The sequence below is a fragment of the Cyrtonyx montezumae genome, unplaced genomic scaffold (genome assembly GCF_038088225.1).
Source record: "Cyrtonyx montezumae isolate F1298 unplaced genomic scaffold, pur_monq_1.0 scaffold_3, whole genome shotgun sequence".
Lineage (NCBI taxonomy): Eukaryota > Metazoa > Chordata > Aves > Galliformes > Odontophoridae > Cyrtonyx > Cyrtonyx montezumae.
Window position 1 is genome coordinate 117,465,530 of NW_027072034.1, and position 27,852 is coordinate 117,493,381.

Sequence of the window (27,852 nt, forward strand, 5' to 3'; positions counted from 1 at the left end):
GGCGCGGCCCTTACCCGCCGGCTGGGGGGAGGGGCGGCGTGACGGGCGGGTGGGCCGTATCCGTATCGAAGTAAATGGTGTTACTAAGATCTCCCTCATCCCTAGGACACTGGGAGATTTATTTGTTTTGTTTTGTTTTGTTTTGTTTTGTATATTTTCTCCTCTGTTGTAGCACCTGCTGGCAAAGAAAATGAGAGCTACATTTCACGATCCATTGGTTTTAATCTCAACAGACCCTCAGTCTGAGACCCCCGTGTATCTCAGCAATACGGTACAATAAACTGACAGTTTCCCCACAGCTAAAATAAAAATTACAATTCATTTCTTCGCATGCAATCATTCTATCTATAAAACCTAATCCTACCTTAACTTCATATTCTCTGTATTCAGTTTAATTCTGGTGAGCTCTGTGGTGTGTTCCCACCTCCTCATCCCTGTTACATGTCCCTTTTTATCCAAGACAAAGTTGAAAAACTTGGTGAGGAATGAGTCAAGGAAATGAACTGGATTTAATCTAAACCAGGCATCATAGCTTGAGCAAATAGGAAACTTTAGGAAGAAACTCAGGGACCATAGAAATACAGGTACTGCTGAAGAGAGCTGCTGTTTGCAACTCAATACACGGGTGATCCCATGAAGATAAGGACAACACAATGGTGGGTAGGGTGGTTGTTTACAACACAATGGATAGTCCAGAGAAGATAAGTGGAATCGGTGTTTGCAACTCAGTGGGGAAGTCTAAAGATAAGGAGGCAATTTGCTGGCGACATAATGTAATCCCTTTAACATCTGGAAATTTACCACCGGAGATGTCACTCGCTTTGGAATTTCTGTCCATCTTTGGAATGTAATGAATATTAATGTGTTATGCCTTTAAATGTGTAGTCGTTTCTCTCTTCAGTGTGCATGTTTGGTGGAGAGATCCCCCTTGCACCCAGCGCTGTAATAAAGGAAATACCTGCTTGACATATTTCATTGGTGTGTCAAGTTACTATGTCGGATTTCTCAGCATCAGGAAGAAATCCATGTTGTTGGTAGAGTAGGAACAAAACTGTTGGAAAGGTAGCTGGGGTACAACTCAGGCACACAGGCCAATGCAAGGGTGGCTTGGGAGTGGCTGGGGCCTGAGGGTGCAGTTCCCAGCAGGCAGCAAGAATCTGCCATGGCAGTCTGTATTCCCGGCCTCTCCCAGGTCACCCAGCAACCAGTTTAATATTAACCCCTGCTCCCGAGGCCCGCAGGAGGAAGTGCTAGCAGGAAGCTTTGGGTTGCTGCAGGAAGATAATACTAAAAAGTCAGCAACGTGTAGCAAACAGAGGAGTGCATTATGCACAGCCCCATGGTTTCTTGCCAAAGCTGTCCCCAGCAGTTCTCTGGGGCCTTCTCCCAGCCATCTGCATGCTGTCCTGACTGCTGCCTTGGAGTGGCATCTAAGAGCAGCCATATTTGGTCTATGAAACCTGTAGGTTGTAAGTGGAAAGCCGAGCTACACATCCAGCAAGCTGAGGGGCTGATTTTCCACTTAGTTTGAAGAGAAAAATGGTAAATAAAGAAACACGCTGTTACCACGATTTACTAATACCACACATTGAACTGGGTGTCCATGGCTTAAGATCGTGTTAATATGATCTTGATCTTAAGAGAAAGATGAAGACGGAGAGATCAGCGCTATTACCAGATCATCTCATCTGATAGCATGCCAAAAAAGCAAATAGCCCAGATAGGTTCCTCCAGTACTGCAATGTTTCTAAATAGATCTACTGGAGATTTAAATGATGTTATGAAAATTTGTATGTATTTTTCAAAAATGTTAACTTTACCTCCATGTTTGGTTTTTATACCTCTCGCCACTCATCCTCACCAGAAGATAATAACCAATCACAAAATCCTCAGCATCCATTTGTTATATCTCAGGATGCAGCATGCCATTCCTTCTGTTAAATTCCCTGCAGACCATGTAGCAGAATTCAGAGGTGGATTTTCTTCGTAACTTAGGAAACTTTGAACTTTCCCTGAATATGTTCATTCATGTAGAACGTAAAGTCATTCTTTAGTGCATGGTTAAATAGAAGTTAGAGAAAACTTGAAAGGGATGAGCATAAAATATAAATGCTTATTTAAAAACTTTTTACTTTTTACAATTTTCCACCAGGTGGATTGCAGTAAAATCAGACACTGTTTACTTTAAAATGAAAGTAATACGTTAGTAATTGCTTTTGATTGTTTTATGTTATGTGTGGAAGTTGCATAGAATCCACCTTCCACCCCGTAAGTTAGTCCCTTCTGGGATAGCCACTCAGCTCTGAAAGGTGGTATTTTCTGCAGAATACAAAATAATGTCAGTGCATTAAATCTCAAAGTACCATGGGTTTTAATGATGTGACAAAAATCTTCTAGATTCCAACTCCTTGTTTGAAACCACCCTATGTAGAGCTGTTAGAACAGGATGTCCTTGTAAGTAGGAGACTATACCGTGCTCAGTATTTCTCTCCATCACGAGGAGTTCCACTGGCATGAGACCTACAGCACTGGCACAGGCTGCCCAGAGAGGTCGAGGAATCTCCTTCTATGGAGATATTCAAGACCTGTCTGGACACCTACCTGTGCTACCTATTGTAAGGTATCTGCTTTAGCAGGGGGTTGGGCTCGATGATCTCTTGAGGTCCCTTCCCACCCCGGTGATTCTGCGATTTTTCTCTGGCAGGCTAAGAGCTGTGTTTGGCAAACCTTCAGGGGAAGCATGAATGCAGTTTCTCTACTTTTTATGAATACGTACAAAGGAACCCAATCTACAGAGGTACTATTTCAGTGATTTCTGAAGTAACTGATTAAAAAAAATCTAGCAGCAAAAGAATATGAATTAAAGAGTGAGGGGAAAATGCGGCATCACGTGAACAAAAATAACCCCAGAAGCTGTCCCTGCCCTGCAGCAAAATCACCCCTTTGCCCCAGGCATCAAGTGGCCGCAGGGCTGAGCGTGCCTGTGGTTAATAATAAATGGCTGTCAGCCCCACAGCCCCGGCCCCTCTGTCACGCCTTCTCCCAGGGCTGCCCCGGCGTGGCTCCAGAGCCCAGCCAGCCTCGCACACGCAACGGTGCCTGGAGGTAAGAGGCACGCCAGGCAGTGCCGCACCAAGGCAGGTGCGAGGGGCGATGGCAAGAGAGGGAGGCAAGCAGGGTCGGTCTGGAGGAGGGAGGAAGGCTGCTCTGTGCAAGAGCTGCACAAAACCTGTGCTAGGAGTGTGTACAGGTTTGTTACAGGGTCTAAGGTCGGACAGGTCTCGCTGCTAGCCTTGCCAAGCTTCAAAACTTCCAGCAGGCTGGCCGCCTTTCCAGTCAATGATGGATAATTCCTCTCGGGTTGCAGGTGGGGACAGCTGGTTTGTATCCACAGCCCAGCATGGCTTGGGCACTTCTAGCTGCTGCACTTCAGAGTAAGAGGGTTTGTTAAAATTCAGAGCACTGCTTGAGCAGCTCAAATGATCTTCAGCGTAACCTTTGTGCCTCAATGAATGGATTCCAAAGCTGACTTTGCCCCACAGAGCAAGGGGTGTGTATGCACACCCTCGGCAAAAGCAGAGCATTTACATGAACTTCTCTGGCTGCTGACTGCCAGCTTAGCACTGCACAAGCATACAAGGAGCTGTAAGCATGAAGCAAAGCTTGTGCCACATCCGTGCAACAGTAGGATTTCACAAACTTTGTTGGGATTTTTATCATAAAAATGGGATTTTGAATCTAGAAGAAAAAATATCTCTTTTGGTTTTGGTTGGGTGTGCACTGTGTGTCACGACAACGTATAGCTTGAGGATTTGGGAGATGTCCCACAGAATCAGACCATCTCTTCATGTCACACAGCCCAAACTGCTCTGTACAGCTGAAGCCTTTAGATTCTGGGAAAACAAAACAAAACAAAACAATACAGTACACATATCCTGTGTGTACTATGTCTCTATGGCTGTAATGCTACACATTGTGCAGAGATCAGAGCCATGTTCGGTTAAATTTAACACACAGTACTGTACTCTAATTAATTTCCTATCTAAACTAACAATAGGTACAAAGGACTGAAGAAATAAATCCCTTCCTCACAGTTAAGGGGTGAGGAATAGGAAGGCATGAGAGATACAGCCAAATGCCCAGCAAAAATATGTGTAACAGCCTGGAGTTGAGCGAGACTGCCCTGGGGCCCAGGCCAGCCCAGGCTTTTAACATTTGCAACTCTCTCCTCCTCTTTCTCTGTCCTGGAATGAATTTAATTAAAGTGAATAGGAGTTGCTAAGAGACGAGAGGAGTTCTGGAGTTCTTGCTGGGGCTGAATTGTGCCTCTGCTTCCAACACTTCATGCTAAAAAAGATGAGGTAACGTGAGCACACATAAAGCACTGTTGGCTCTTGGAAGAGCTGCTCTTCTCTCCTTACAGTTACAATCTGGCTTTCCAGTCCTTAGCTTCTTTCTTTATTTTAGAGAACTGCTTGTTTCCTCTAAGACACCAGCAAAAAATAGTTACATTTCTTTATGGTATTCCTACAGTTTTCTCCTTGTAATCTTTTGGGTTGGAGGTGACAGCAGCTGAGCCTGTAATTTGTCATGAACAAGTATCTTAGGAAATCAGAATGGGAACTTCGTAAGTCTGCTTTGTTACTCCTCATCCTTTCCTCTGCTCCACCTCGATTTCAACATCAACAACAGGCTAGGTGAATTCTTTCAACTCCATTTCTTCAGTTTAACATTTTGATTTGGCACCCCAGCTCATGCTTGAAACACAATAATTTTTCAGGCAGTCTCCTGGGCAAGTCCAGGATTGTTCACTTTCCAAGATCAGGGATGACAGATTTAACTTCACATGGTCACATCATTGCTAAATTACTTTTTCCATTTTAACCTGACTTTTGTAATCTTAGGACCATCCTTCTGTACAAGATGATTGCAAAGATAACCTGTAGACTGGCAAGACACATATCCACTGAGGCACACAGGACCTCGCAGGTGAGAAGATTTCTGCATGGTGAGTAGTGTATTCCAAAATAGTCCCTGGGTGGAAAGCATCTTCCTCAACTGAACACAGCAGGGACCTTGAAAAGTGTTTTGAGAGCTGCTTTTTCAGCTTTCAGGAGGGTACTTCAGATCCAAAATGCACAGGGAATTTCTATTGTTTGATAATAACTCTAAAAACAGGAGACATTTTGTGCACAACAGTCATACTATATATTTAGTCTCTGTATACTTGTGCTTGCAGTCTTTTAAAATATAGCATTATTCAGCCAGCATTATTACAGGGCTTAGTCCATTCACAGCAAAGTTCATTTAAAGTAATATTAAAATAATATTATTGGAGCCAGTAGCAACAGAATTATAATAATGGTGGGAGAGTAACATTCAGATCGTGAAGAGGATCATTATTTGTATTAATTATAGTTATAATTATGGGGGGTAAATAGTCACATAAAACGCAGTTTTAGTCTTCATGAAGTTACTTCCAAATGAACTCAAAAGAAGAGTTGAAGAGAGGAATGAATTTATTGTGATGATGACAAATTGCCTTAAATAAATATAGCTCAGTACTAACTGCAAATACCTCTGCAAATAACTAACTTTACGTTTATCTCCAGGTGCTTATTTCAGGATTGAGCCCTCCATACAGGAAGCCCTAGTGGAGGGGAGACCAGTCGTAGCCTTGGAGAGCACCATCATTACACATGGCATGGCCTATCCTCAGAATCTGAGGTTGTGGGTTTCGATGTTCCTTGTTCAGCAAAGTTGTAAGAACAAAGTGAAGGGAAATGCCAGATTGCTAGGGATACAGAATTTGAGCTCTGGTGTAAAAAAGTTGTATTTGGACTTCTAAGTAGAGCAGAACCATAGGGCACATATATTCATACCTGTTTATCTCCGTACCCAACACCTTACATTTCTGTTTTTTTTTTTTAAATATGACAGCAGATAATGTTATCCTTTGCTCTAAGACAGAGATGTGACGATTAATGATGGCACGATGACAGGCACTGAAAACTCCCCTGTAGTTTCTTTTGGTATACCTTTTGTGATACAAAAAGGATTGGAACACAGCAGTGAAATCTGCTCACTGGCACTGCTCAGAGCAGTTGCTGTGAGAACTGATGGTCCCTCTCAGTGCCTTCTGTGCCTTATGTATGAAAAAATAAACACTTCTACCCTTTATTTATTCACATCCTGTAGGTTTGGTTTTTTTCTGAGTGGCAGTGCCAGAAACCACAGCAATCTGCACAGTCATCTGCTAACAGTCTCCTCTCTATCCTATAGCTTCTACAAAGCACAGGAGGATTTTGGTATTGATTTTCCATCTTGCTTTTTACCTTGCCTTTAATTTGCCTGCCACTCCATCTTAGAATGAATCTCTACAAAATTTGGAACAGATCGTTTTACGTAGTTGAAGATTCCCTAACATAAGTAAAGACAGCTGCTAAGAAAGACAGGATATCCAACAAATGATCAAGTTTGAAACATGCAAAGCTTAGAAAGGCCTGGTTTTTAACCTTAGAATATCCTCAACTTGCAGCTTTTCAACACTGTTGATAGCCTGTATCTAACTGCCTATACTGTGAAAAATATATCCTGGTCATTTGAGTAGGAGTTGAATTATCTGGAGTTTCTGTCAAGATTTGTGATCTCATAAATAACAAGGATTAAGTGCTGAAAGGTTCTAATTTGAGAAGACCCCTAATATTTAGTAGCGTATTCTACAAATATGTTTGCCTGTAAGCCAGGCTATTTTACAGCACCTGCCTCAGAAATGAAGCATAAAGCCTGCCCATAGCTGTCCTTGAAACAGGAGCTCAGAGTAGTTCTGCACTGCTGCAAAATCAGGTGCAAAGTTCTGCCATTAGGAAGATACAGAAGCAGAATTGGACTTAGCTGAAATTCCAAGACCTGCACAAATCTGGAAACTGGGAATGCCAGCCATCGGTCTCGGCAGATTTCTTGTCTGATTGTTTGCCTCACTAATTTTGTGATTGTTGTCTTGTCTGTCTTCTTCTAGCATGGCCAGAGAGGTAGAAAAAATTGTAATGAGAAATGGAGCAGTGCCAGCCACTATAGGTATTTTAAGGGGTCAAATCCACGTGGGACTCACAGATGAGGAACTTCAGTTCTTGGCAAGCAGTAAAAATGTAGTTAAAGTGTCTCGGAGAGATCTTCCTTATGTTCTCAGCCAGGTATGGTATGCAGACTTTCTACTGCAGTGTTTTCCATACAGCAACAGGGTGGTCTCCAGGTTCAAGCCAGGTAGCTTCAAGCCACATTGTGATACCACATGTATCCAGAGTCAAAATATATCTGAGCCAGGGAATAGCAGACCTGAAATAGTGCTCCTGAAAAGTCACTCAGGATTGGCTGGCTAAGCAAAGAATATTCATATTGGCACGATAAAGCATCATCATGTTACACATGAACTATGTGACAGCAAGTCATCCCAAATTATGGACATAGTGCTAATGGTCACGTTAGCTGCCCTAGAACCCTTCTGGTTAGAAAACCCTGGAGAATGAAGGCCTTTGCTTTTGTCAGAGTAAGAACAGCTTATGTAGCAGGGATAATTAATCCTCTGCCTTTTTGCAAAGAATATTTGTGTCAGAATTTCAGTTAGCTGTGTCAGCAGGCTGTTGTGACGCTGCTGTTGGTCAGAGCACAGCCACAGCTGCTTGCAAGTGGCATTCTCTGGGTCACACTGGGGCTGTCTGACCTGTTGTCCCATACAGGGCTTGTCGGGTGGAACTACCGTGTCCGGAACAATGATTGCAGCCCACAAGGCGGGAATCCCTGTGTTTGTGACAGGAGGCATTGGAGGTGTCCACCGGGGAGGAGAGAACAGTAAGAAAATTAATGCATACTACATTCATCTGTGAGCTGAGGAGCAGGAGGGTCTCACCACAAATGAGGTTTATGCCCTAGTCCACGTTGCTCTCTGGAAACCTGGGATGTGGCACAGCTTGGTCAGTGTAGATGGTGACCTTTAAGTACATACTTTCCTTTTAGCTATATATACCCCAACTATAGTGTGAACATGCCACTCTGCTGAGTGCTATCTCTTTCTGATGTAAATTCCAGACTGGGGGTTTCCAGAGGTCAGCAAAGCTTCTGTGGTGCTTCTCTGCCAGTGTGTCAATACTGAAATCAAAATCTTGTATTCCATCTTATTGAACTTTGTCTTTCTTTTTTTTTTTTTTTCCAACCATTTTTTTTTGCCTGCTATTTACTGATGCAAACTAACAGCTTAGACAGTTGCTGCACCTCTGCCCTAAATTAAGTGACGTCTTCGTTTCCAGTCTCTCTTACAATCTTAGCATCTAAAAGCATGCTTTAAAACTGTAATATTTGTGTGTGGATCAAAATGTTTAGAAAAGTGGGCACATGTGGCTTTTTAGAGGCAGGTCACATCAGCTTGGGGTACAGCGCTATCACAAGTAACAGCTGTTTGTCCCTTGACAGCTCTGGATGTGAGTGCTGACTTGACAGAGCTAGGACGAACTCCAGTTGCCGTTGTATCTGCAGGAGTCAAGTCTATCCTTGATATTGGCAGGACACTGGAGTACCTGGTAGGTATCATGGGCTCCTGGGCATGAAAGAAGGTGATGATGCACTTGGTGTACTGCATCCAGCAGGGCCAAGTGGGCCCAGTGATGTTGGGGTAGTTATTAAACCTAAGATTTTGACGAATAACTGTTTAGAGGATATGTGGCCCATATTTCCAGTTCTCTAGTCCTTTAGGCACTTGGCTGCTCCCTAGCATCATCCTGTCTATGCCCCAGCAACTGCTCCAACTGAGCCAAAGACAGCCAAAGTCACAGCCTCTTCTCCAGGCTCAGACTCATTCACTTTACTGTCTGCTGCAAGAATGCTCCCACACTGATGGATCAGGCAAGCTAGATCCATCAAACTTTAAAACAAACCCATAATTAAATTGGGAAACAATAAGATTTTTAGTAGAGTCCATTTTTAAGGTTTGTTATGTTGGAAACCACCAGGGCCAGCACTTCAGGTGACAGCCAGAGTCAAGACTTTCCAATCACAAACAGAACTTATTTAAATTCCTGTCAGCTCATGGCATAACTTCAGGTCACAGCTTGTTACCTCGGACTCAGCATTGTGCTAGTGACAGCTGCCCTGCTTTTGATCAGCTCCAAGCAAAGGACCCGTGTGTCTCGCATGTTTCAATATGCCAGATTCTGTCTGACTAGTTACCATGTCTGGCTCTTTGCTTTGAAAAATGTTGGTGGCAGAACAGAATAGAATGGGATGTATTAGATGTACAAAAACAATCAAACCCTGTGCTAAAGAAAGATGATTTCTAGCTGGTTAGAAGGGAAAAGTCTGTCTCTTTGTAGGTCCCCTTTCCCTCCACTGATTACCTCACCTCCATTACTGCAGGAAACTCAGGGGGTCTGTGTGGCTGCCTTTGGAGCGTCAAGGATGTTCCCAGCCTTCTTCTCAAGCCAGAGTGGCTTCCAGGCACCGTATCATGTCCAGGATGAAGAGGAGGCAGCTAAACTAATCGGTGTGTTTCAGCAGGGAAAGGCTTATGTAGGTCCTGGGACAGAGGGTCAAAAAATGGGGTCATTTATTGATGTGTGGTTGGTTTGTTTTTCTGTGCCTCTTATTGTACAATCAGTCTCAAAATAAATAGGAGGATATAAACTGCTTGCTAGCTGGAAAAGAACCTGTCCTTGGGTGGGCTAAGAACAGGAGCTCCAGCACTGTGGGTTCACACAGCCTGCACTCGCTCTCCTCTGTCCTCTTCCTAAAGCATTCAGTTTGTCTAAAGAGAACCTCTAACGATGTGCCCATCCTCTCCCAGCCAGCACTCTGGGGCTAGGCCTGAGCAGCGGTGTGCTGATAGCAGTGCCCTGTCCCCAGGAGCGAGCTGCCTCGGGCCAGCTGATTGAGGATGCCATCCAACAAGCACTCAGCGAAGCCAGGTGAGAAGTAAACCAGGCCCTATCCTCTGCTTGCTCCGTGGTTTTGGGGAAATTCAGTGACTTCAGGGACACTGCTGGAGGGGTTGTAGCACAGCTTAACTTCGGCGTGGATGAGCCCATAACAAGGCTTTCACCATGGTTTTATCTAACCTGAAGCTTGTTTACGGGACTTTTTATGCTATGTGGTTATGGTGATAAATTAATCTGCTCACAGCAGTGCTCTACTCTGATGCTGTTTCAGCTCAGTTTCTCTCAGTAATTTTCTTTACATTGGCAGGTCCAAAGGGATTACAGGCAAAGAACTGACCCCTTTTTTGTTAGAGAAGATCAATGAATTAACCAATGGGAAATCACTGGACTCCAGTATCCTTTTACTGAATGGGGCAAATAAAGGAGTAGAGTACTTCCTATCTCCTCCGATGATGTTTGCTGGAAAATGTTGCCATTATACTGTCTGTTTAGCAAGGGGCAAACAACTTCATTACCTACAAACACACGAAAGCTCAGTAACTGCATTCTAATTTTTCAGCAGCACTCTTACTGTCCCTCCTCCACTTTTGCTTTAAAAATTAATGCCAACACAGACAGCAGATGGTCAAAGAGGTCCCTCACATCTGATCCCTGAACTTCTCTGCTCTCTTCTCAGGACTCTGTTGCTCATAGTGGAGTTGTACACTGGAAGATGCCTGGTCTTCCCAGAGCACTGAGAATCTTGGAAGAAACATACTCCTGTGTAGCATGAATCCTCTTGCCCATGCAAGGCAGATCTACTGGCTAGGATACTGGTATAGGGTCTGGTAAAGACAGGTTCAACCCCAGGTTCTGCTAGCAGTTCCAGACTGGTGAAGGTTTGAGGATATTCGAGTTGTATGCTGACACAAAATGGGGCTTTCAAAGCCTCTGATACTCTACTCCCAGGGGAATTAATGAAAATTGGGCATGGAGAGACTTGGCAAAAATCTCAGTAGGCATCCAATACTGGAAAGGTGGCCAAGATCCTCAAAAGTTTTTAGGATCTTAGCATCAGCTTAGGCACTTCACCTCATCTTCTGTGAGGTCTTCTATTCCTTGTCTGTAAAATTGAGATGTTAGCTTTACTCTCCATGGACACAAAGAGAGGAAGGTGAATACTTAAAACTTCAGCATGCTTTTATAGTACTGTAACCCAGCATATCTGCCCCACTGGATTTTGGTTTCTTGGAATCAAATTTATCAAGTTTCACAGCATGCATTTCCTGCTTTCTCCCTCTAGGCAGTTCTTCCACAGGCTTCTGTCAGGCCAGTCATGCTGGTATTTTCTGTTTTCCTCAATAGATGCCATACAGACCTTGCTCTGATCCAAAACAACGCCAGAGTGGGCAGCTGCATTGCAGTGGCCCTAAGCAAACTACAGAAAGCCACGAGGAAGGGGAGCGTGCCTCGCAGAGGGGATACAACCCTGCCTCAGCCAGTGAGTCCTCTGCCTTCCTCCATGTAATGCCTGTCTGCTGACAGCACCGATGATAATTTTCTATCTGTTTCCAAAAGTATAAGGTGACTCAGCCAGGGACCAATCATTCTCCTTTATGCTGGCAGACATTCTCTCTTTAATTTTCTTTATTATTCACATTTAAATATTCTCACCCACTCTATTTACAGAGGACAAACTGTGACAATGGCCTAATCCTATTAAATCTTAGACCATTGCATCCATTAAAATGTTCATCTCTTTTTCACCTTTTATCGTGACCTTATGTACAGCTTCAACTCTGTTTCTCTCAGTGCCAGGGAATTTATGTGACTACAGTAGACTTGGAAGAGGGTGTTGGCAGAGGATATTTTGAGCTGCTGAGTCACACACGTTTTATAAATATCTTCTTTCTTTGGCCTCCTTCTCATCACTGCCAAAATTACAAGATGTACTGCTTATCTCAAATATGATCTATTATAACTCTAATACTCCATTCACTATCTTAGATTTCATGTGTGCTACGTGATTTACAGCAAATCTATTTTAGGTAGTCTGTAGAGAGATGAAAAAAGTTTCCAAAACCCATTTGCAATAGGATTTGTCAACATAAAAGAGTGCAGTGACTCCAGAAGCAGTAACCTGGCATTTGATAGAATGAGGAAAGAAGGACTTTATGTCCCCAAAGAATCTGGGAAATTTCCTTTTGTGGAGCTGTGCTGCTTTTTCTGGCTTTGTGGGACAGTAAGACAGTGATCCATATAGTTTCACTGATGAGGGTAATTTCTTCTGGGAGCTTGCAAGACATGACTGCGTTTTTCCTACCCATTTTTATCTATTTCCTTCCCATCCATCCTTCCTCCCACCCCTGTTGGACAGCACTGCTTCAATTTTTCTGAGGGCTGATATGTCACAAATTGTTGTACACTGTGACCACTCAGTGAAACTGCTGGCACCCCTGTATGTTCTCCATCACGTCCTGCCTATCATACTGGGGCTGGCTATCAGCAGGCATAATTCAGAAAACAACATTCAGGAGACGTTGCTATTCTTTCTGACTGGAAGTGCACAGACCTGAGTCTAGCCAGCCAAAATAAAAAGCACAGGCCTTCACTCTGTAAATCAGATGGTTTTTCAAGAGGGTGGAAAAAAAAGCAAATGAAAATTGGAACTTTTCCCTTAAGTTCTTCCAACCACTTTCTAACTGTTTCTTCTTTTAAAGGTGGTGATTGGAGGTATCAACGTTGACTTTATAGCCAAGGCACAGAACCCTGTCATCCTGGTACTGTATCTATAGCAGCTTGCTTATCACCGCTGCCATTTCCAGCTACTTTTACAGTACTGCCAAGACAAAGAAGGGTGGTGGGGAGAAGATGGTGTCAGTACATGTTATCTTTGTGTCTGTATGAACACACAGTGTTCTGTATTGTGTCTGTATGCACACACACGGGAGGTGTAGTGCTGTGTATCTGGTTTGCTCTCTAGGTGGACACACACATGTTGATCTGCTCTGTTCATGTGTTGAGTCTCTGCCTCTCCAGGAACAGAGCAATATATCATCCTTACAACCACCACATCACTCTGGTTTCAACAGGTACCTCCTGGCTTTGACACCAAAAACCCAAAGAGCTGTTTTAGTAGAAGAGCTGCCCAAGTCACTCATGAAGTACATATGCAAAGGGCTAGAAGCAATGGGTGAAGACCTTCACTATGCTAACCTGTACTTAATTCAAGATTAGATCCTTTAGTGAGGAAATCCCCAGGTAACAGCCAGTTCTGGTTGCCAAGAGCTGCCTTAGCAGCCTGAATAGGAGCCAGACTACGTGCAAATGACCCAGAGCAGTAAGAATCCTTTGAGAGAAGCAGCAGTTACAACTGAATGAGATACATCTTACTCAGTCTTAAGAAATTTAAGTCATAAAAAGAAAAGAAAAAAAGATATTGCTTTAAGAGATAGGTATTTTAAGTGTTACTAGACCTTCTGTATTTCAGCGTGGTTTGACCAAGAAGTTAAAGACTTTTAGACTTACCCACTGCAAACTCCATCCAATTAATATCCAACCTATACAATTTTTGTTGAGACTGAGGTGGTAGAGCTTGCTTGTAAGTTGTTTACTGTCTCAAATCTCTGTGCTGTTGAAGCAAAAAAACCTGTAGCAAAATCCTGCCTTCTAATGGGGCCACCTATTTGACCTCAATCAGATAGGAAAAGACCAGCTGGTGAAGCTGTCACTGAGGAAGTTGGAAATTCAATGATACGGAGACAAAGACCAAACTATTGTAATGGTTAAGGGTGTCATGTGCTGTGGCATCAACTGTGCAGGCTTGCAAAACCAGAAGCCCAACAGCTTCAGCTGTGGTCTAACTGAGAACACACATACCCTGCACTAAGCTGTCAGGGCGAGGAGCAGCCAGATGTAGGCAAACCACCTGCTGGCATAACAGCAGTGAGTGCAGATCCCTGGGCCATGCATGGTGTGGTGAGAGGCTGAGGGCAGTCACAAACCCCACTGGGAGCAGCTGGCAAAGGAAAAGGAAGATTTTTAATGTTGCATAGCAGCGAGCCCTAGAGCTGAAGGCCTATCACAGCAGCTATCCAAGTGCCAAGCTGCAGGAGGATTTGGGAACAGCCAGCCTCCGTGGTTAGGCACAGAAGAAAAAAGCAGGTTCAACACTATTGCTCTGCTTTGGCTTTTAAGGATTTTTCCAAAGAGCTCAGCATCCAGCAGGTCCCACCCTTATGCATGCTGTGTTTGTTGCAGAGACTTGCAACACGTGCTGTCCCAGTTAGCAAGAGAACAGCAGTATTGTGTACTGGTTTTAACTTGCACGTGGTTTTCAAGGCTACCCAGAAGCGAAGTGCCTAATAAGTAACTACTTGCATGTAAATAACCAGCAGAGAAAGGTGCACATTGTCGAGGCTTGGGAAAGGTGCTGGACAAAGAACTATGATTGTAATGGTTTTAGAATATCCAGAAGAATCATAGAATGGCTTGGGTTGGAAGGGGCCTCAAAGTTCATCTAGTTCCAGCCCACTGCATCAAGCTGCCCAGGGACCCATCCAACCTGGCCTTCATCCCTCTAGGGATGGGGCATCCACAACTTCAGGAAGAGCAGAGTCTTATCTTTACGTTAGGAATTCCAGCTTCTTAGGATGTAGAAAAAGGTCCTCGAGACTCTTTCAATTCCTTGAAGCCTTGCCTGAGAGCATTAGCTCAGTCATATTTCAAACCATCTCAGCACACCCATTTTCATCTCCTTCTCTTGAATGCAGTATCGAATTGATACACAAGTACTGCTCAAACTGAGCTACAGCTAAGCAGGCAAGGTGTGATAGCAGTCATCTCTTTGCCTTTACAAGCAAGCTGCTACTTCATCTCTCATCACACCCACTCTAAAGGGATTTAGCAGCTTGGTTTCTTTCAGATCTTGTGAGGTTGTATGACAGCAGGGAGCACCCACGGCTGGGTGCCTGCGTGGCAGGCTGGTACATCCGCTGTTAGGGTGAAGCTGGGCTTAAAAAACCTGAAGCTCTGCCACTGGGAGGTGGGGGCGAACTGAAAGGGAAAAGCAGCATGCCAGGCAAAGAAAGAAACTCATGAGTATTTTCAACGTTCCTGTTGGCATCAGCTTTGAAAAATAGATGATAGCACTGCGTTAAGTAAAATTTGTGCTCATTACCAGTGACAGTATCCTCTTTTAATATTGAAATAGAGGACCACGTTCAAAGCTGTGTTGTTTGACTTGCCTAAACAAGAATCCTTGCTTTTTGCTTTGGAGTATATGTTTTTGTTTTTTTTTTTTACCTTGGTTTCTTCTGTTATGCACAGTGAGTTGCAGAGCTAAAATAGGCATGCTCAGTGCTTTGGAAATCTGCAACACGCAGTAGGAGACAGTCACAGATGGTAACAGCCTTATTCCTGGCAGTGCCAGTGGCAGTTCATGGGGAGCATAAGCAAATGTAACAGAGAGGCATTTGGGTTAATGAGGAGTGACAAGTAGTGGAAAGGTGGATGGAGGCAATAGGTTGCTTATGTGGCATTCTACTCAGGTTGTCCAAACAGTTCAGGGCTTGGAGAACTGCCAGACAGGAGAGCAAAGGAGTGGAGAATTAGCACCATGTCTTAGAGACTGCACAACAGGGGAGAGCCAAGGGAAACAAAAGGAGCCTGGAGGTAAAAACAAAAATACACTTAAAAGGGAGAACAGCCTCTTGCAGTCACAGGTCTGGATGAAGACAGAGCTGTGTACTAAGGACAGATGTATTGTCCATAATTTCAAGACTCAGTACGGGTGAAGAAGGGTTCCTGGAGAGCTTCAGTGCAAGGTCAAAGAATGTCCAAGAACAGTGAGAGGAGGGAGGAAGACTATCTTGTACCCTGAGATGGCAATACTTCTGCTTGCTTAGGACAGATAGAATGTTTACAAGCAAGAAAAAATGAGCATGTACAGAGGTATTCTTGTGTGCTTGGGCTGACACAGGGCAGAGAGAGTCTGGGCCTGGAGCTGCACTGTATGGATATGCACATGTTTTGGTACTTGCCACCCAAACATTTGTTGGGAAAATTTTTGTTCCAACAGACTTGTTTAATTATCCCCCAAAGAGACAGGGTTTTCAGCTTTGTTAGAATAAAGGGAGAATCCACTGGGACATACTCATATGGGTTCTCTCAAAGTATTGGGGGACAGAGCCCCTATTTTATCCCTGTACCTGACACTAGTGAGCTCTTCCCCCTTTCCCTACTAAGATATTTGGGGTTCACATTCTTCTCAGTTTGCCTATCACATATGTATCCTCTCCAGTAAGTACCCCCCACCCCACCTTTGTTTCCTTTGTTTATTCATTCGTACTTTGTAATCTGGATTCAGAGCTTATTGTTTCACCCAACTAGAACTATTTGCATCCTGTAGAGTCTATCACTCTTTGTTCTGTCCAGCAAACAAGATTTGCATGCAGGTGCTAAGCTAGCACTTCCTGCCCTATATCTGCAAGATAAGTTTGTTTAACCAGTTCTTCTCAGATCCTGTACTGCAAGGACATGTTATCCTTTCTTCTTTCATCTCATAACCTATTCTTGAAAAGCTTTGAGTTATCCAGAAGATTATTAGCAATGCCAGTGGCAAGCTGTTTTCAGAAATGGAAAATATGCTCCAGGATTTTATGAATCAAAAGCTTTAAAACAATTTGATAGTCAGTGATGAAGCCCAGAGAGATTTGGACATCTACTGAGGTAATTCTCTGGCAGGAGAGCTAGGAGGAGATGGGCAGTGAGGAACTGCCTGTGCTTTGGCAATTTGACTGTTTGTGACAGATGGACAGAGGTGAGAGAAAGGAGAAGCTGGTAACCACAAAGGTGGAGAGAGCTTTTTGGAGAGAGAGGTGCTTGGGAGGAGAACGATAAGTTAAAATGAACAAAGTGCTGCAGAGGCAGCACTGGCAAAAGTGACAAAACCTGTTTTATCTTCAAGGTGAAAAAAATAAAACCAAGCAAACAAACAAAAAACTGCTTACAGGTGGGAGTTAGGTAGCCTGGAAAGCAATTCTAGAGCCCATCAGGTCTGGATCAGTAGCTCTGGAGTACCAGTGCTGATGTTGAACAAGTAAATTTAGAAGGCTGCTCTTCAACCAAAACACTCTTTGGTGTTGTTTAAAGAGGTTGTTGTCAATAAAATCAAGATAGTTATGCATGGGGAAACCAAGATGATCTCCCCTTCTAAGCAGTGGGCTGTTGTCACCAGAGCTGATGTGTTTAGATGGGCTGTGGGATTTTGCAGTGCTTACAAACCTAGATGGCCTCCAATTGCTCCTCTGTGTTTCAGCAACATCGATTTCACTTCAGATGTTAATGGAGACATAGGATCTATATCAAATAGCTCTCCCAGCTTGGCTTATACATACTTTATTCCTCCAGAGTGGTGGGCAGACAAACGCTGGAAGAGTGAGACGAACTTTTGGCGGCGTTGGAAGAAACCTGGCAGGTGCCTAGTGTTTGGGTTTGCCTGTGGGTGCCTGCCAGCTGTGATTTGTCCTTTGGTACTCCTTCAACAGCAGAAGCTCTTGAACACTGTTCAGATCTGGGACTGGAAAAGGCAAGGGATGCTCCAAAAAATGAGATGGAAGGCAGTTGGGCAGCAGTCCAGAGAATGAAGGACCTAAAATATTAAGTTAACCAGTACATAGAACAGTGACCCCAGATTGAGGTTAAATAAGCATCACTGTTCTGCAATGACTGGTGAACAGCTCAGTGTTGAACTAATGCCAGGTTGTGTTTGCAATAGGAGTATGTCTCAAGGAAGGATTTGAAATGAATATGCCCATTCAAAGGTGATCAACCATGCACTAAGGAAGAGAGGAATTAGAGCGCAGAAGTCACTGTAGGAAAGAAAGGGCTACAGTCAGTGGCAACAGCAAAGGACCACAGCTTGCCTGGTGCTACAGCACAGGCAGAAGCAGATCAGTGTTTGAGTGCTGAAATTAGCAGGGACATGTAACAAAAAGATCTTAGGATTACTCTGGCTTTTTGACCTTTTGACGCACAGAAGTGATGTCAAGAAGCCTGCATGCCTGTGATGGGTACAGTTGCCAGGGAAATGCACAAGTTTCTTCTGACAGACCTCAGAAATGACTTTTCATTTGCTTTTAGACTGCTTAAGCCGTCTGGGGCTGACCCCTCTCTTTCTGTCAGCTGTGGGGAAGGATGAACATTCAGAGTCCATCCTGCACTACTGTCACCACATGGTACGTTGCACAGTAATGGCTCTTCAGAAGCACGGAGGTGATGGCATTATATAATGGGAAAAGTATTTTTAACCCTGGCAAACATAAAAATCACCTTCCATCACATATCATCACTAAGAGGGAGAATAATTTAGTGCTGCTTAGATACAGACCATTAAAAACCAAGGAGCTGCCCCTATAACACAGGTTATATGTACGCAGAGCTTGAAGTTTGAACCACATGGTCTTAATTCAGCTCCAGGGAGCAGTGTTTGAAGGAAAAAAGAGACGTAAATAAGGAGGAACCACAAAAACTACTAGGAAGGCCTAAACGCAACCAGAAATATGCAAAGCCTGACCCTCAGGATAAACAAAGCAACGCCAAAACCAGCCTGATTTGGGCTATAAGACAGAGAAAGCCTAGAACTAGGAGCTAATGCTAGGCACTTCCCAGGTTCAGAGGAACAGGATCTTACAGCTGCATATACACACAACTGTACACCAGAGGAATATCTGACTTCAGTAGCAGCTTGTCCTCAGAGGCCAGGGAGCCAGGAGCAACCCCAATCCAGAGCATCAGGCACTTCTCTGAGGAAAAGACACAGCTGAGAGCAAGCCAGGGCTATGTGTGGAGATGCCAGCTGAGGCTGGTTAGATGAATAGGCCATTAAGACCTATTCATGCCTTCAGGGCCCCGTTATTCAGACAGAAAGAACACAGGGGGTCTTAGTACTGGCAATTTGAGCAGCTCAATGCAAGTAGCAATAAGAACAAGAACTCTTTGGTATATAGAAGCTTTATAGCTGCAGACTTATAATCCCCCCTCTATCTGAACATGGTACAGTTAGAGCTATCTCAATGAGCAGCCTCTCAAGAGAAGCTGGAGTAGGACTATTTGCCAAGAAACCCTAGTCTGCAAGAGGCCATATCAGCAGTGTTGGTGAGGACCTTGCCCTTAAAACCTCAGTATTCCCTGTGAACTAAGTGGAGAGAAGCACTTCTTCATCCTGGACTGTATATTCTGAGAAATGCCATGGAATCTCATAGCAAATCACTCAGAAGGCCCACAGAGGAAGGACATCTCACAGCTATACCTTTGATGTTGTAAAAATTATTCTAAGGCTAACATCAAAGTCAGCCTCCCTGTGGTGTGGTCAGTGAGGTGGTTAATGTAAGCACTAGCTGGACAATGCATCAAGGTGTGCCCAGTATGCCATCAGACATGTCATGCAAGCTATGGGAATGAAAAAGCTGGGGCAGGCAGTACTCTGCAAGATGCTTTTCCATCACAATAGGGGCACAATCTATCAGTTGCAGTTGAATGGCAGAGGCCTGTCACATTCATTTAGTAAACAATTTCTTAAATCTTTGCTGTGGCTCCTGTTGCATTGCAAATATTAATAATTAGCCATCTGCCAGCACTGCTTAGACTGATATACCTCTGAAATGTTGCTTGTCTTAAGGAAGAAGGGAGGAGGAAGGGAGAACAGCAAGCTGGGTTACTGCTACAAATTGAGTGGGTGCAGAGAAAGAAGACTGAAGTTGAGCCAAGTGTAACAGAGAAGAAGAGCATGCTCCATTTATAACTGTTCTCTCTGTTTTAGGACATGAGTGCCATCCTGCAGCTGGAGGGGAAGAGTACAGCCACTTACAGTGCTGTGATCACCAGTGCTGGGGAGCTGAGCATCGGCTTGGGAGATATGGACATCCACCAGCAGATAACAGAGCAATACGTATGCATGCCAGCTGATTTGCAACCTTCTGCTTATGAGAAGCTCTGTGGAGGTGTGACAAAAACCAGCTAGTGAAGTTGTACCAGAAGGGAGTGGGTGTGCAGAGGGAACATGGAAATTCCTAAAGTTAACCCCAGACATTGGCCACTGAGATTGCAGCGTGGCAGGCTACCAGAGATACTTGTTGCTGCTTATCCAGATGGAACTTCTTTCTGTTTCTGTTCCATTAGAAGTCAACGTTACTATCATCCCATGACATGTAGGCTGGAGTCCTTTGCATTGATGAATTCCAGTTAGCCTCTCATTTTTGGCATCTTAAGGCCAGCAGTAAATCCAGTCCACCTGCAGAAACTGTATTTTCCCATTTTAAGAGAAAAAAAACAAATGTAGACAGAACACTGCCTAAAGTAAGTTTTCCTATTCCACTCCCTCCCCACCATCCCTGTTGTTTCTCCATGCTGAGTTGTATAAACAGGCACTGCTCCTCAACACATTCAACCCTTGGAAACATCGGGGCTAATGGAAGCAGTAATTACAGACTGATTCGGTGAAACCCCCATCACTGCACCCTCCTCCCTACTCATTCTGCTGTCAGCAGAACAAATCCTGTACTTCACAACTAGCAGTGACATGAAAGTTAAGTGCAATCTACTTATCAGTGGGCTCTTAGTGAGGGAAAAATATGGTCACTGCTCCCACTTCTATCCCCACCCTGCCCTCCCAAGCCTTGGCGCAGAAAACCACTACATGACAGATTAGTTCTCCTCAGCTTTATGAACCAGTTGTGGCCAGTGGAAACTCTGATCCAATCTTCTGCTGCAAAGTGCATTTTGGCAGCCCTTCTTTCAGCCAGGATTAGTAGAGACACAGGAGTGAGGCTTCAAGAGTGCCTGTCACGCTGGGCTGGTGTTTAGGCAGTGGTCGTGCAGCCTCAGAGAGGCAAAAGAATGAGCAGTAGCTCCTCACTCCGTTCTCAACCTACTGTCTAGAAAAGTGCTGTAGCCACTAGATCTACAGCTGGAAAAAGCATGAGCAGGCTAAGGGAAAAAAGAGACAACCTGTGTGCCTCCACAAGGCATCTTAAGTCATCTTTATCCACCCAGAAAGGGAGCTGCAGGCCAACAGCCCTCATCTTGTTCGACTGTTAGTTCTGGGGTTGTTGTTCAGAAGGAAAACTCACTTTCAGACATGGTGATCTTTCACATCTTCATGACTGGTTTTCTTGTACTTTCCTCTGCTTGCCCGGTCATGGAAGGAATTATGAAGCCCTCCACTGGTCTTAAATCTCCCTTTGTTTTGTGTAGGAATGAAACAATGAGGTCACTTTCAGCCAGCTTTGCGAGCTCCACTCAGTGGGTCATACTCCTGAAGGTTTGCTGTTGCATCAACAAGGCTAACCTACAAGTGGTCTTTTGTGAATCCAGGCCTCTGTCCACTGTCCCTATGAAATTCAGTAGGACAAGGAGTAAAACACCATGATACACCACAAACAGGCTATCTAGAGGACTGGGAATCATAGAATTGTTAAGGTTGGAAGAGACCACAAAGTCCATCCAGTCCAACCATCAGCCTATCCCTACCATGCCCACTGACCATGTCCCGTGGAGCCACATTCATGCTGTTCTTAAACATCTTCAGGCCTGGTGACTCCACCACCTCCCTGGGCAGCCTGTGCCAGCGTAGTACAACTCCTTCTGAGAATTTTTTTCCTAATATCCAACCTGAACCTCCCCTGGTGCAACTTGAAGCCATTCCCTGTAGTCCTACTGCTTAGTTATGCAAAAAGAGGCTGAATCCCACCTTACCACAAGTTCTTTCAGGTCACTGTGGAGAACGATGAGATCTCCTCTGAGCTCCTGTTTTCCAGACTGAACATCCCCAGTTCCCTCTGCCACTCCTTATAAGATTTGTGCTCCAGACCCCTCACAGCCCTGTTGTCCTTCTCTGGACTCACTCCAGGGTTTCAATAGGCAGTGAGCAAAGGCATAGTCAAAACAAGCAGAGCACAGGGAGCCCTATAGTGATATTAAATAGCAGCTTTCTCTCGCTTAGGAGGTTTCTAAGTGACCCAGGAGTATCAAATTAGCCTAGTGAGGATCAACTGTCTTTCTCTCCTGGAGGGGCTCTGCCTGTTGAGTTCACCTTTTAATGATGGTGAGCAGAGAACAATGGAAGGAGATGAGATAAATGGAGACATGGAGCTTCCTTAGGGAATCACTCTTTTATGTTCATTCCTGTGTTAAAGAGTTGCAGTACAAGTGAGAACCCTGCATCGTAAGTATGATTAGCAATCATTTTGTCTCCCTGCAATGACTAGGTCTGTATGTGCTCTGTGTCTTGGATTTTCACTAGGTGTCCCAGTTCAAAGAGAAACTGTGCCAGGCCCCGCTAGTTTGCATTGATGGAAATGTGCCTCTCTCCACTATCCAGTACGTCTGCCAACTTGCTAGAGAGCATCAGCTAGCAGGTAAGGAGAGCCCACCCAGCCCTGGCCCCTTGGCTTCTATGGGTTTGTGCACCACGGTGCTCCACACACTCTGAGCACTCTCCACTCCTGGCTGGCGATAACCAGCTCTTGCCTAACATGCTGTGTTACTCAATGCTCCTTTCTATATGCTGCTACTCTATTTGAAATGGATGAAACACTTCTGCTTTCTCTGAGTTGGTCTCATTCTGCAGCTTAGTCACATCTGTTGTAACGTAGGAGCTACAGCCCTTCAGCACTGCCAGAAAAACAGAAAAAGCTGTTCTCTTTGCCTTTAATCTCAAGGCAAGCACAGATGTACATGCTTCTGTCACTCTGGGCAGCAATGGAGTTTGCTTCTCAGAACAAGAGCTGAAATGAAATTTGGGAGGATTCCTCTCCCATTTTCCATAAAACACAGAGCTCCATCCTGGCACACTGAGGACTCTTCACAAGGCTTCCCAAACCCCTGTAGTTATGCCTTCATTTTTAAGAGCAAATCCTGAAGAAGGAGATGATGTTCTTAGAATTTGGCAGAGGCTCCCAAAGCAGATAAAAGGAGTAACAGACCTGAAGGCTGATTATATCATTCCAGAGCCAGAAGCAACTTTGTCATTGCTGAGCAGCAAAGAGGGGGACCCTGGACTCCAGCATGAGGAACGACATATTTAGGTTTCTGATACACTGCACAAACAGCCCCAGTTGTGCAGATCACATTAAGTCTTCAGCACTGCATCCTGCTCAGATATAGAAAAAACAATACCACTGATTAATCAGTTAATTAACCAATTTCAATCTTCCTTTAAAGTGTGCTACGAGCCAACAGATGAGAACAAGGCCTCTAAGCCATTCCTCTCAGACAGCTGGAAAGCACTCACATACATTTCCCCCAACCTGCAAGAGCTAAAAGCAATAAACCGGACTCTTGGGAACCCTCTGCCAGCAGGTATTGAACACTCAGAAGAGTTGGTTATGCTGACTCTGCTTATTTTGCTTAACCTAGACAAGGAGAGAGCATTTTCCTCCCCATCTCCCGTTTCAATCACACTGTGTTGTAGCACAGTGGGAATTCATAAGTAGTCTTGGTGTCTTCCACCTTTCAGCCATCTCTGCATGGGTTGCTTGGCCCAGGCCGGGACGATGATTGATCAGAGAGCACAGCAGGCCTAGCGTGGCTCCTTGTGCAAAGCCAAGAGGTCCTGTTTTCCTCACTTTGTCACCCAAATAAGAGCAATCTCTAGTTTATAAGCATCTCAGTGACCTATGATGCTCTGAGGGCACCTGTTCCAACACTACCACCCTTTGGGGAAATGAAATACCATACTGTATGCAGGCAGAAACCCAAAAGCACTAAAACATGGAAGTCATGCTTTGGAATGGTGTTTTTGATCTCTGCTGACATGTGTAGTTCCAGGAAAGTATAGGATTGACAGTATGGAAATCAAAGACTGGAAAATTTCATGTTTCCCATGAACTAAAGGAAAAAATATCACATTTTCAGTAGTGCTCATAAATAGGAGCACCATGTAGGCTGCTCCTATTTACAGGCTGCCAGCCCACAAAGGGACCCACTGAGATTCTTTCAAGTTTTGCCCTAATTTTCTTCCTCTCTGTCTGAAGAGGTGCCATCCAGGCTGGAGGACATTATCAAGATGGCAGCAGCATTGGCCCGCCCTTTGCTGTCCCACCTGTGCTGTGTGGTCGTGACCCTCGGGGCTCACGGCGTCCTCCTGTGTGGCAAGAGCCTGGGAGGAAGCATCTCTCTTCGTCCAGCACCTCACAAGCAGGTAAGGGCACTGGAAACTAACTCTGGGCTCTCAGCAGCTTCAGTCTGGGACCACAGAGCACCTATTTCTGGTGGTGAAGCAGCAATGCTGGGAAACGTGGCATCAGTGCTGGCAAATGTTCATGTTTGTGGGTGGAACGCACAACTCTGAGGATTAGCAAAGAAAATGGAGTTGTCTGTTCTGGCTCCTGGCAGCAGTGCATATAGCCAGCTCATTTTAAATGTGCTTCCTATGAATATTCACAACTGCAAGCTTCATTTTCAGGAACTTAAATCGCTGATCTCATTTGAAGTGTGGAAAAAAAAAAAGTTATTAAGATTACTGCCTTATTTTTGTCCCCCTTTTTTGGCATCTCTGTATGTCTGGATGATACCAGCCACACCGGGCCCCATTAGCTCAGGCAGTGCCCACTGACCTTCCCCTCTCTCCCCATACAGACCACTGCCACCAGCCTCTGTGCCACCCACTACCCTGCCATCCCCATCAGCAAGGAGCAGATAGTCAACGTCTCAGGAGCCGGTGACAGGTACACTGTTAACCTCTCTGTCTTCCCCAGCTACATGTGGAACCATCCTAATGATTTCTTTTAAATTCTACTACAAACTATGTTCTGCTGATTAGGAGGAAGGACGAAAACAGGACTGGTTACTGTGATTCCTTGCAGTTCTCACTAGAAATGTCTCACTGAACATGTCATTAGCTTTGCTTTTGTTTAAGATCCAAGACCTCCAGACCTCCATGGCCATCTAGTAGTCCTGGAGTACTCTGGGCTGAGCTGCTGAAAGTAAACTACTGTACATTAAAGCATCCTTACCAGCTAACTAATTTATCTCCAGTGGAAGTGGGATTGACCCTTAGGAGCTGGAGATGCCCTATAAAAGCACTACATTGGGTTCTGGCAATAGCTCGTGCTTCAGAAGAGTCTGCTGTACAACTTGCCTGCCTGTTCATGCTGCTGCACATAGGAATAGAAAATGGCACATACTATTCCTAGACTCAGTTATCAATTCTGTCTGCTAGGGAAATATTTTATTAAGCTCCTTATTAACTTGTCAAACTCTTTGTAGCAGTCCTATTTTTGTTTTTGTTTTCCCTTCATATGCTGCAATAATTGATTCTCTCCTCTCATTGCCTTGGGCTAGACCGAAAGACCATGTGGCAGATATTTCCTTTCAATTTTCTTCTCTTACCTACCAACATCTCGATATATCAATGCTTCTCTTTTTCTTATTTAGGTGCACAAAATGAAAAGTCATTTGTTTGATAAGTCTATATCTTAGCCAGGATCAATCAATATCTTCTTGCCAAGTTAATTCACCCGCTTAACACCAGAGTCTCTCTTTACTCCTTGTATCCCAAACTGCCTCTAAAGTGAGTTGGCTGCATCTGGCATAGCACTGTGAGGGAGGCTGTCGTGTTGTGCAGTGCTGTAGAGGTGAAGACAGCACTGGTGGAAGCTCACAGTTATTGGGCTGTGCTCAGCCTCTGCTAGCCCTGCAGAGATGTGGCCTCCTCTCTGCACCATCTGCTCACCCCTCACTAATCTGTTCTAGAGGTTAAGGTGAACTATTGTCTTCACCATGGTTTTGTTTCCCTCTTTAAAAGGTTAATGTTAAGGGAAGGGCAAAAGCAAGATAAAGTGCACCGCTGACAAACACTTTCAATGTGTACAACCCAGGGTTAGACTCACAGCTCAGCCTTGCAGGCCCTAGTCCTTCCAAAGCACTGGTTAGGGGATGCTGATCCAGGAGGACCTGGCCCTGCTCTGATCCCAAGGCTCTCCTGCCCTTGGAGATGCTGCTCTGCAGCTGTTTGCTGCCTGCACCTGGCTGCCTTGGCAACACAACACTGCCTGCCTGCACAAGGCATCGCTAGGGGATGTGCCCCCAAATGTTTACTCTCAGTCCCTGGAGCTGCTGAGAGATTGAATGGTTTTGGAAACCACAATCTTCTGTGCCTTTGTTGAGGAGAAAAAAATGAAATAAAAGAAAAAAGAACGATATTGAGGTAATTTCTAGAGTGCAGAAAAGCAGTAATTTTCCCTTTTACATAGATCTGCTCACTAATCCTCCCTGCTGCCATGTTTTCCTGCCCTTGCTTTGTCCTCTCACATGTCATTATCTTCTCCCTTTGCCTTCCCTTCTCCTTTGTTTTCCTCCCGTTTCCTAGCATCAGTGCTGAGTTTGGCTACAGACAAATGCTGTCTGTTCCCAGCTGACCACCAGCAGCAGCCTGCATGTCCCCATGCCTCAGCAGAGCTGTCCCTTCTCCTGATGCCTCTTCGCTGCCTGTGGGTGACTCCTGTTGTTCAAGCACTCGCAGCATTTTTACTTGTAATTCTCAGATGAAGCTGGCAGAAGTCTGAATCCAAAATCTCATGTCAGCTTTGGATGTTTTTTTTTTCCTTCCCAGACCCTCTCACATTATATATGGAAATTTACCTCCCTGCCCATCAATGCTGGTAAGGAGGGAATGTAGCAAGGCTCCACCAAGGAGCAGAGAAGTGACAAAATAATAAAAGAGCAAGGGAATAATAGGTTCTTCCCTCTGCAGACCATCTTTCCCTTCTCCAGCCTCTCTTGGAGAACTGGGAAAGAATATGTGGTGGAATGGGGTTTGACTTCAACTTCTCAGATGAGAAGCAAATAAAATGCAAATCAGTAGCACTATTTGTTCCTCTAAATGTAAAAAATAAATATAATAAACTCCCACAAACATTTTATTTTCACTTCATCCCTCCTCTAAGATATACTCTGCTTCTGTAAGAGTTGATCTGGATTCACAGAATCATTAAGGTTGGAGAAGACCAAAGATCGAGTCCAACCATCAACCCCCCACCACTGTGCCCACTAACTACATCCCTCAAATGGCTTCTATTCCAGCCAGCCACGTTCCCAAAGCCAAAGCTGTTCCCAGGGCTTTCTTTCTTTCTCTCCGCAGTTTAATGGCAGGAATTGCCGCAGGGATGCTTGCCAACCACGACACAGACACCTGCGTCCGGATGGGCCTGCTGGCTGCACGCTTGTCACTCTGTTCCTATGAGCCCATTTCCCCAGAAATCAGCACGTCCACCATCAGCCAGGAACAAGTCCAGAGAAAGCCCTGGCCAAAGGCAAAGCTATGGAAGCTGGACTAGATTGACAGTACTGTCTCCAGAACTAGGTCATGATTTCGGTTTCAAGCTCAAAAACTAAGTACTTGAGCTGCTGGTACACACTGCTTTTTGGGAGGTGAAGTGCCAACGGAGTGCATCTGGTATCAACTTGTATTGTGCTGTTAACATTCATGTTTTTCTGTTGTTGCTTCCTCTTTCTCTCATGAGTTACAACAACCACAGCTTTGGTCTTCTGTCTGCTGCCTGCCAACAGTGTATCTCACATCCCTGTCTATAGAGAACACTCACCTGTTTTGGTTTGGTGTAAACCATCAGGGAAGGAGGCCTCAACCAGGGAACTTCTTTGTCAAGAAAGGCTGGTTTCTAACCCTCAGATTTCCCATTTTCCTGAAGTTCCAGTTCTTCTAGATGCTCTACTGAGGGACCTTCCTCTTCCTCTACCTCACATCACCGTTGTCCATTACCATGGTAGTTCCTGTCACTGACTCCCAGATCTCCAGGACCATGTCTTCAGGTGGGCCCAGCAGCTGCTCACTCCTGTTTGTCTCCAGGAGGTCTCACAGACCACAACCAGTGTTAAGCCACAGCTGGGAGGGACATAATGCTGTGGGACAACCTCATAAGGCTTCCCAAGC

At 44.7% G+C, this 27,852-nt stretch overlaps 1 protein-coding gene across 1 annotated transcript; it reads left to right on the top strand.

The window, feature by feature from the left end:
• Positions 1-2,997: 2,997 nt before the first annotated feature.
• LOC136052793 (uncharacterized) lies at positions 2,998-27,249 on the top strand. Its single transcript, XM_065743176.1, is given in 20 exon segments — positions 2,998-3,051; positions 3,053-3,105; positions 4,905-5,008; positions 5,613-5,727; positions 7,019-7,193; positions 7,737-7,848; positions 8,467-8,573; positions 9,406-9,532; positions 9,833-9,953; positions 10,231-10,316; positions 11,279-11,403; positions 12,623-12,682; positions 17,313-17,379; positions 18,045-18,139; positions 19,723-19,851; positions 22,204-22,318; positions 23,124-23,261; positions 23,936-24,102; positions 24,543-24,628; positions 27,043-27,249. Coding segments are annotated over 20 exon segments (2,232 nt in total). The 3' UTR covers positions 27,239-27,249.
• The last annotated feature ends 603 nt before the right edge of the window (positions 27,250-27,852 follow it).